Source organism: Mustela erminea, chromosome 5, assembly GCF_009829155.1.
Source record: "Mustela erminea isolate mMusErm1 chromosome 5, mMusErm1.Pri, whole genome shotgun sequence".
Taxonomy (NCBI): domain Eukaryota; kingdom Metazoa; phylum Chordata; class Mammalia; order Carnivora; family Mustelidae; genus Mustela; species Mustela erminea.
The window spans coordinates 112,047,317-112,057,176 of record NC_045618.1 but is presented as its reverse complement, the minus strand read 5'-3'; the positions used below and the strand labels follow the sequence as shown (position 1 = coordinate 112,057,176).

At 47.6% G+C, this 9,860-nt stretch overlaps 1 protein-coding gene across 1 annotated transcript in view; it reads right to left on the bottom strand.

Moving 5' to 3' along the window:
- Positions 1–645: 645 nt before the first annotated feature.
- Positions 646–9,860, bottom strand: part of FNTB (farnesyltransferase, CAAX box, beta) — a 65,336-nt gene continuing 56,121 nt past the window's right edge. Inside the window, exons 10-12 of the mRNA XM_032344505.1 lie at positions 7,755–7,866; positions 6,774–6,888; positions 646–2,091 (exon numbers count right to left, since the gene is read on the bottom strand). Coding sequence (XP_032200396.1) covers positions 1,960–2,091; positions 6,774–6,888; positions 7,755–7,866 — 359 coding nt within the window. The 3' untranslated portion in view covers positions 646–1,959. The remainder of the gene's footprint in view (positions 2,092–6,773; positions 6,889–7,754; positions 7,867–9,860) is intronic.

Here is a 9,860-nt window from a genome sequence, read left to right as displayed (position 1 = left end):
CCACACCCATTACTGCAACCCAACCCCTAATACCGTGTGAGGCTCCAGGCATGCGACGGTTTGACCTTTCCTTAAGGTGATGGCCAGCATGCCTCTCCCCACACTGCTTTGTAGCCCAAGCTGTTACCAGGGCAATGACAGCACAGGGACAGGGATTATATTCCGAGAGGAGGACACCCTCTCCTCACCCCTGGAGGAAAGCCAGGTGACCGCAGGACTCTGGCCTGTTCGTGTTCCTGTGGCAGCCCCCTGCCCCTGGTCAGGACGACTACCCCCACCTGTGGCTGAGCGCTTGCCTTAGGACTCGGAGCACAGCAGCACAGCCCCTGCCCAGAGTCAGAGGGAGGAGACAGACACAGACAGACCATGAGACGTGGTGTACAGAGTGCTGGGGAGTAAACCAAATTGCTCTGGGGAGACTGGGAAAGACAAGAGATTCTCTCGCTGTGCGTTAGGTCCACTGTGGCCTCAGCTGGAGGACGTGTCTGAAGGTGGAGCCCCAGCCAGACGCCTGTCTTCGCTCACACGCAGGGTCTAGAACCCTGCATACAGGAGATGGGCGATCTGCGAACAGCCTTCAGTAACTCCCAACACTGGACATTCTGAGGGAATCTTCTTGGTACCAGTCACAAATGAGAGACATCATTGAAAAGGTCATTCTTTTATTATTTCAAGGAGGTAATACATATAGCCCAATCCGCCAAAGCAATAGGGAATTAGAGGCAGCAAAGGGCGGAGTTTTTGAGAGGGGCCTCATGCTGCATCTCTGAGCGCCTCCCGGCCTGCAGTCCGCGGCTGCTTACGAAGGCCAGGTCAGCCACGCGGAGTTTGCTGGGACAGCAACAGTGGACAGATGGCCCAGCTCGACACCCCACTGACTGAAAGCCGCAGAGGCCCGGACAGGCTGAGCACATGGGGCGCCCCCCCCCCCCCCCGCCTCAGCCAGGGTTCCTCGGCTCCGGCCTCGATGGCAGCCAGCCCACGGAGCGCTTCATTTTATGTCTGGGGGCCCAGAGTGGGCAGAACGTGAATATATCCTGAGTCAAATTAAGGTGAAAGACTTAGTAGCATTAATACTTGGGATGAGAGAAGACAACACCATCTCTGAGGAGGCCGGGCTGGGGGTCTGATGGGAGATGGAAACACGCAGAGGGGTCACTGAGAGGGGTTTTCACATGATGGGGCGGGGGAGGGGTGCGCACTGGGGCTGCTTCCTTGGGTGCAGAACCGAGCTAGAGGTTCATTTCCACTCATAATTGGCTTCCTGGGTCGAAGTCACTGCCCAGGTGGCTGAAGCAAAGCGCCTGTGCACCCATCAGGGGCCCTGGGGAGAGTGTGGCTCGGTTCTCCAGGCAGAGGGGCAGGAAGTCACAACCCAAGGAGACCTTTCTCCCCCACCCCCCGGCTCCCTTTCCCTGCAGCCTTGGGCATCTCATAGTGAAGTCCCACCATGATTTTTTCTAGAGAATTCAGTCTGATGGGACCAAAGCTCCCCTTCCCCCTTGGCACAGAGCACTTATTTCCACCCGCAGGATGGTACCTTCCTGGTGACTTAAGGGTGGCGTACGGGGATGGTGGGGGGGGGGGGTAGCAGTGACTCATAGATGCCGTTCGTTTCAGTACCACTGTCCGGGCTGGAGAGCTGGTGGCGAGGGCTGCTTCTGCCCAGGGCACATCGCTCCCCAACAACCCAGGCCAGGCCAGAGCCAGGTTCAGGTGCCACGCAGGCTGACAGATTTTTGGTTTGACAGAGGTGGAAAGACTTTTTAAAAGACCACGCCACTATGTTCTCCAAACCCAGAGCCATCAGTTTTGTTTTGTTTGACAGGAAAAGACAAAGGACCACAGCCCCATAGTGGCCAAGGCTTATGCAGCACAGAATGTGGTACGTATCGAAATGTATACACCTTGGTCTGACCGGGGAGGTGGGTGAGCAGAGAGCCACGGGAGCCTTGTCTTCTAGGCGGTGGCGGGCTGTGCTGGTGCCTCATCCTCTCGCTCTTCAAAGCCGGGGACTGGCTTCTGCAGAAAGTGCATGGTGGCCTGGATCACCTTATCTGGTCCGATATTGTACACAGGGTGAGTGGGCTGCTGCAAAGAGAAGGACAGAGGCCAGTCAGCAGCCCCAGTGGTCCCTGGCAATGGGCACAGCCTTGAAGCCGTTAAATTCAATGCACTTGTAAGCATTTATCAGAAGGAGGACTCATCAGAGACAGCCAGGGAGATCCACCCACAAGGCCCTGATGTCCAATGACAAGGTATTAGTATAAACATTGAACACTACGTGGGACACAAAGGACTGCTATGTAGTCATTTAAAAACATGCTTTCAAAATAGGTAATGATGGGCAAAGGCTCATGGAGGAAAACGGTATGCACGTTATCCTAAACTTTTCGAAAATGTGCTCATAGATGTGATTTATAGGCAGAAGTCAGACACACACCCAAATAGGAATAGTGATGTGATTGTTTTAAGTTTTCTTAATTGTAATTTTATATATATTCCAATTATTAAAACAATCACCATGTATTTACATTTGTAATACTGAAAAAGGAACACGACCCTATGATGCAGTAAATGTCTCAGGCCATATTTAAATTCTTTTATATTATTCCACTCCCTCACAGAAACCCAAAAGAAACTTTGGGTCTAAGTCAGAGTACAGCTGGGGGCCCGTATTCAGGACTCTTCCATTTGGGGAGAATGAAGAAAAGGAACAGAACTGCAGGAGAAGTTTAAAAGCTTTTTTTTTTTTTTTTTAATGTTTTATTTGTTTATTTTAGAGAGAGAGCGAGAGTGAGGCCGGAAGGAAGAAGGAGAGGGAAAGAATCCCAAACAGACGGCACCTTGAGTCCAGAGCCCTTCGCAGGGCTTGATCTCATCACCCAAGATCATGACCTGAGCCAAAATCAAAAAGTTCGATGCTCAATGACTTGAGCACCCAGGTGCCCTGAGGTTTTAAAACTTCTAAGAGAGAAGACTATGAGCGATTTTATGCCAAAACATATAAAAGTACAGGTAAACTCAATAACTCTATAGAGCAATATAATTTTCAAAATCTACTCAAGAAGCTCTTTAAAACATATGAATAAATTAAATCAATAAAACAACTGCTTATTCTGCTATCATCACTCTTGTCCCAGGATACCAGGCCTAGATGGCTCTTCAAGCAAGTGTTATCAACCTACAAGAAACAGATCATCTCTAACCTGTACAAGTGTTCTCAAAGACTTAAAAAAAAAAAAAAAAAAAAGATGGGGGGGTGACAGAGAGAGAAGATACCCATCTAATTTTATGAGGCTATGATAGTATCCTGAAATATAAACTGGAAAAAGCAATACAATAAAACAAAAATTTTAGATCAGTTTTTCTTTTGAGTATCATGTAAAAAATCCTAAATAAAAATACTGGCCAAAAAAATACTAGCAAACTGAATCTAGCAATGTATTAAACACACACACACACACACACACACTCTCTCTCTCTCTCTCTCTCTCTCTCTCTCCTATGACCAAGAAGGGCTGATCCTGGGAATGTAAGGTTATCATCAGAACATTTATTAACAATAGCATATTGGATTAAAGGAGAAAATCAGGTGCAGAGAAAGCACTCAATAAAATTTAATATTAGATTATGATTGAAACAAAACAACAACCTAGCAAACCAGGAAGAGAAGGTAAGTAACATCCTTAACCAGATAGGAAGTATTTGTCAAAACCCTCAGGGGTGCCTGGGTGGCTCAGTCATTAAGGTCTGCCTTTGGCTCAGGTCACGATCCCAGGGTCCTGGGGTCCAACCCCACATCAGGCTGCCTGCTCAGCAGAGAGCCTCCCTTTCCCTCTGCCCATCCCTCCGCTTGTGCGCGCGCGCTCTCTCTCTCTCAAATAAAATCTAAAAAAAAAACAACACAGTAAGGAGCCTACATAATGGTGAAATTATAAATGCCTTCCCACTACAACCAGAAGCAAGATAGGAGCACCCCCTATGACTGTCTCCAGTCAGCACTCTATGGGGACCTTAGACAGTATCTCAAGACAGGAAAAAGAAATAAAACTCTTAAGAATCAGAAAGAAAGGGGTGCCTGCGTGGCTCAGTTGGTTGAATGTCCAACTCTTGGTTTCAGCTCAAGTTGTGATTTCAGGGTCAAGAGATGGAGTCCCATGTCAGAGTCTACTTGAGAATTTTCTCTCTTCCTCTCCTTGTGCCCCTCCTCCTACTTGTACTCTCCTCCTACTTGCACTCTCATAAATATCTTAAAAAAAAAAAAAAAGAACCAGAAAGAAAAAGGCAAAATAGTCCTCATTTTAAAATAATACCACATTCTAAGTAGAAAATCCAAGAGATTCTACAAGCTATTACAACTACTAAGTAAGTTTAGCAAGATGGCTAGATACAAGATTAAAATATAAATATCATTTCTGTACTTTAGTAACAACCAGTTACAAAATATAATGGAAGAAAAATCCAATCACAACAGACACAAAAGCTATAAATTTCCTAGGCATAAGTCTAACAAAAGATGTGCTAGTCTTTTATGGAGAAGATGATAAAACACCAGTGAAAGACGTGAAGATAATCTGAAAAATCCTGTTCACAAATGGAAAGCCTCAGAAGTCAGTTCTCTCCCATTAATCTTAAGTCCAATGCAAATTCCCATAAAAATTCCATTATAGTTTTTTGTGGGACTTGATAAGCTGATCCTAAAATCCACAGGAAAAAGCAAAAGCAAAGAATAGGAAGGCAATTTCGAGTAAAAAGAACAAAGTGGATGGGACTTGCCTACCTGCATTTAAGATTTGCTTAAGACAGTGCAGTAAGACAAAGAGACCAAAGGAACAGAACAGAGTCACCTCGGATACAGAAACTTGAGTACATGACGTACGGGACACACATCAGTAGGACAGTTGTAAACTTCAGTTAGTAGTGCGGCTGGTCAACTGTTCATCCACATGGGAAAAAGAGAAAATTGTATCCAACAGACAAAAATCAATTCCAAGAAAATTAAAAATCTAGAGGGAAAAGCAAAACTTTAGACTGCTTGGAAGAAAAGAGAAGTATGACCTCAGAGTAGGGAAGGATTTCTTAAGTATCCCTCCCCTCCACACCCTCAAAAACCGAAAAGGCAATAAAACTGTTCACTATAAAATTAAAAATCTCCTTTTCAAAAGCAAGAAAAAAACCCACAAAACGTGAAAAGACAAGTCACAAACTGGAAGAGTGTCTACATACACACCACCAACAGAGGATTGCTATCAACACACAGGGAACTCCAACAAATGTATGAGAAAGGGGCAAACAATTAAAATCACAAATCAGCAAGAAAGCAAGCAGCCGACAGCCAAGTCACGGAAGATACAACACAAATGGTCAATGAGCATCTGTAAAGATGCTTAAGCTTACAAGTAATCATGGAAACGCAGAAATAAAACCGAGGTACCACTCACTTCCCACGTATCAAACGGCAGAACGGAGAAGTCGGACAACAGTGCGACTCCCCTGAGTTCTGCGCGAGCCCCCCGAGGGGGGCGGGAGACGCCGTCTAGTGAAGGTGAAGCGCGTGTTCTCTTCAACCCAGCGAATCTCCCCTAGAGAAACTAACACAAGAAAGTACACAGCGAGTCTGTCTGCAAGAGCACGAACTGAAACCATCTCGATGTTAACCAACAGAAGGAAAATTGCAGTCCGTTTGCACCCAGGAATACCGTAGCGTTGTTACAATGGAAACACCAGAGCAGCATGTGAACGCAGATAAACGTCCGAGCACAGGGTCGGCAAGAGAAGCAGCGCGCGGGACACGGGCGGCAGATCGTGCTCTAAAAAGCATGAAAGCACACCCTCTCTGTGTTGTTGACGGAAACGGCACAACGACACCAGCAGGCAAGACAAGTGTCAAACTGAGGACAAGGTGATGCTGGGGAGGTGGGTAATGAGACAAAGGGAAAAGGGTTGTGTGGGAGGCAAATATGGAAAAAACTGTTAAGACTTGAAAAAGATGAGTGGTGGTTGCTCCGATTTGCTCTGCTTATCAGTGAGGTTGAGCGACTTTCCATCTCCTGGCCATCTGTGTTCTTCTATGGGAGCTATTGTGACCGTCTGCATGGACCCCATTGTCAGCTGTGGACACTAAGCTGGAGTCACATCCCAGGCTCAGGTCTGGGCTCAGGGGTGTTTCCTTGTGGCTGGGCTGCTCTAGGGCTGGAGGTGGGCTGAACATCCGGCCCTCATGGGGCTGACAGTTTTGGGGGGCAGCAGACAAAAACGACTTAAACACACACATTACAAATTGTGCTGGGTGCTGGGGAGGGCACAAACAGGGCACCGTGGAGGTGCATTTCCGGGAGACTTCGTTTAGAGGTAGTCTGGAAGCTTCTTGAGAGAGCGGCTCTGCCAGCTCTCGCCAGCTCGCGCCAGTGCTGCGTGGCTGCAGATTCCAGAGACTTACTGCCTCTGAGCAGCTCCCTTTGAGGAACTAATGGTTAAGAAGTTTGGGTCCTGAGGCAGGGGGTAAAGGCACAGAGCCTCTGTGGCAGACTGGATCCCACCCCCCGACCTGGAAGCCTGAGTTTGCCTTTTGGTAGTTTCCTCCTCAGTCACAAGCTCCTCCCGGAAGGTGTGAATCCAGGAGGGTCTGGGGGGACAGTGTGCTCGCAGGCCCGCACACAGGATATGCGCAGAGGGTTCTGCACGGCAAGAGCGGCTGCTCTGCTCTCTTGGTAAGCCCCGTCCTGGGGACCCTGTGGAGAAGAGGTGTCACATCCGCCATCCTGCCTTACCAGGGCATTTTCCGGCACTCCCAAGACCACGTCGTGCAACATGGCTCCACTGCCGAAGTGCTGGGCTATGGACAGGCCACTCAGGCAGTAGCAGGTGTGGTAGAAGTCCCGAGACCTGCAAGGACAAGGTGAGGACAAGCCTCTGAGCAGGGGCTCCTCTGCTCCCCACAGATCCCCGCAGGCGCAGCCTCCCACAAGAGATCCAGACCCAGGACGCACCCCCACGTCCCACTGCCACCCGGCGGCCTTTCTCAAAGCCCCGTCCTCCCGCCCTGGCCCACAGCAGCAACTGTCCCTGTAGGCTTGGCCCCTCCAGGGTCCCTCCTCTTCTTCTTTCCTCTGGTCTTCTGGAAAGGGCTCTCCAGGGTGGCACTGGTGCTAAGTTAATATACTTCTCCGAAAGACTACCAAAATGCCTGGAAATGGGCCACGTTCTTCCTGATCAACTGCTCGAGACCAGCCTGGCGCTGGGCCTTCCCCAGCGTGTCAGCAGGGACAGGGTGTATCCAAGCCCAGTAGCCACGGGGACAGGATTTATCTGATTTCCCTTTGCTTTGACTGTGGTGCCTAAAGATATCCAGTGTATGTGGCAATAGTTGTGGTGATTATAATTTCTGTTTACGACACTCAAGGGTTTTAAAATCCTGTATCCTGTTCTATTTAGATCAGTTTAGCTTAAAAAAAAAAAAAAAATGGGGGAGGAAAGAAAAGCTACGCACTAGCAATCTGTATGACTTACCGGGGTGGAGGGCACGTAAGCATGGGGAAAGGACAGGCACTGAGGATGCCAGGATGGCACTGGAAGGGGGTGCCCCCACCACGACTAAGCAGCTGGATACAAAGGGACTCCCCACACCCCACCCCTGGATACCGGACTCTTAAAGGTCAGTAGCTGCTGCCCTCGCAGAGCCCTGGGTAGGCCTGAGTGGCACACCCACCCTCCCTTCTCCATGGCCCCCTCCCCTGAGAGAGGGCACTCACTTGCCAGGTTTATCCAGAAGCCCCCCCGCGGGGCACTGGCAGCACATGAGGATGTATTCCTGCAGGGCCTGCTGATGGAACATCCAGTGGCTCATGCTGAGGGCAGGGTCGCCTGCAGAAAGGCAGAAGATCAGCACGGGCCCAGGCCCGGGACACCGCCAGTGTCAAGGACAGTCTTTGTACTTTATTACCCACTGAGGACAGTCAAGTTTTCCCTCTGTTCTTCCTGAATGAATTCTGAAAATTGCATTCTCAGGACACTCAACACTTTCACCCAAGTCCCGTGATATGTCTCTTCTCCTGACCTTTGACTCCAGTCAGAGCAGCAGCACAGAGTGGATGCCGGTCTGAGACCACATCCGTGAAGGTGTGAGCCAACTGCTTCCGCCTTCCAGATCGACACTGATACTGCCCCCTGACTCAGTCCACAAGTCCCTACTCTTCTTCTTTTTTCAAGATTTTCTTTATTTGGGGGGGAGGAAGGTCAGAGGGAGGAGAGAAAGTCCCAAGCAAACTCTGTGCTGAGTGTGGAGGCCAACACGGGGCTTGATCCCACAACCCTGAGATCACGACCTGAGCCAAAACCAAGAGTTGGGACACTTAACCAACTGCACCAGCCAGGCGCCCTAAACTCCTCTGGGCTTCTTAAGATACTTCCTCTAGCACATCGCCGACTCTAACTGGCTAAGAGAACTCTCAACAGGGGTGATGTCTGTCTGTTCCTTCTCTTTTCGAAGCCTGAACTTCATCTATCTCCAAAGGGCGTCCTCCAACTTTTCTCTTGGCTCAAAAACTTTTCCTAAGCAGCATTACTAGTAAGTGCCAGGATTCTTGCCTCATCTAATATGGTAGCAGAAGCAGAAACTGGCATTTCTGGTAATAATAATATTAAACTAGGAACAAGCAACCAGGCTTCTACACTCTGAAGCTCAATCTATACGGTCAGAGAATTCTGTGCGCCATACAGTTATCAGGTGGGGAGGAGAGACAGACTGCTAACAGATGGAAGTTTCCAGAAGCACTTACATGGGAACTGGTTTTTAAAAACTACACACATGCATTCAGTCCTTGGTTAATTTTATACTTTGATCCCTGGGCTACTATAGAGATAGCAATCAGTCTATAAATAGCAATTAAAAGCTAATTTTTCTTTTTCAGTCTTTTTTTGTTTCTATGCATTTTTCTGTGTAGTTATTATAATTTTGTATTTTGTGTTTTCCATTTAACACTAGAGGCATACATTTTTCTACGCTATAATCATAGTGTTGATTTTTCCTTTGTGATTTCTTCCTTAAAGAAGCATATTTAATAGCTACAGGGACTTTGGGGAGGTGATGAAAATTCTAAAACTGATTATGGTCATGGTTGCACAACTCTTGTGATGCCACTAAAAGCCACTGAATTGTGTATTTTAAATAAGTGAATTATATGGTTATGTGAATTATATCTCAAGAAAGCTCTTATTTTTTTAAAAAGCAAATGCATTAAAGTTCAGAATAACTGCACTAAGCATATGTACAAAATACACCTTTATTCTATATCCTCTAAGAAGTAAAAGACTATTATATTAAGGTAAGTGCTAACCTATCACTAAAATCGGAATCTGAAAAGAAACTGCTATGTTTACTATTAGACAGATTACAGAGTAGGTCCATTACATGCTGTATTACTGAAGTCTGCAAGCTCCAAGTTCACAAGCCCAACAAGGAGCTTCCCGGAATCCTGGAATTTGCACACAAAATCACAGACGAAGGTGGACAGGACGACAGGGTGCTGACGGGAGTGGAATCAGCCTTCTCAATCCTCCATACCTCTCCCTCACAGTATGAATCCCCATCACCATGTCATTTTGCATCTCAAAGATTCCTTTCCAAAAGTGTTCCCAAACGGAAACTGACAGGCACAGCGATACATAGCTCAACTTTGCAAGTGGACAGAAACAGGCCTGCGGTATGCCTCCGAGAACATTCAAGCCACCGGTAACTGCTCACGGGCCTGCCGCTTTCCTACGGCTCCATAGAAACCAAAGAACTCCAATTTGGTCAGCATTTTATATTTTAAAAATCTTAATAATTTGTTCTTCTAGTCAACCACTGTGTTCTACAC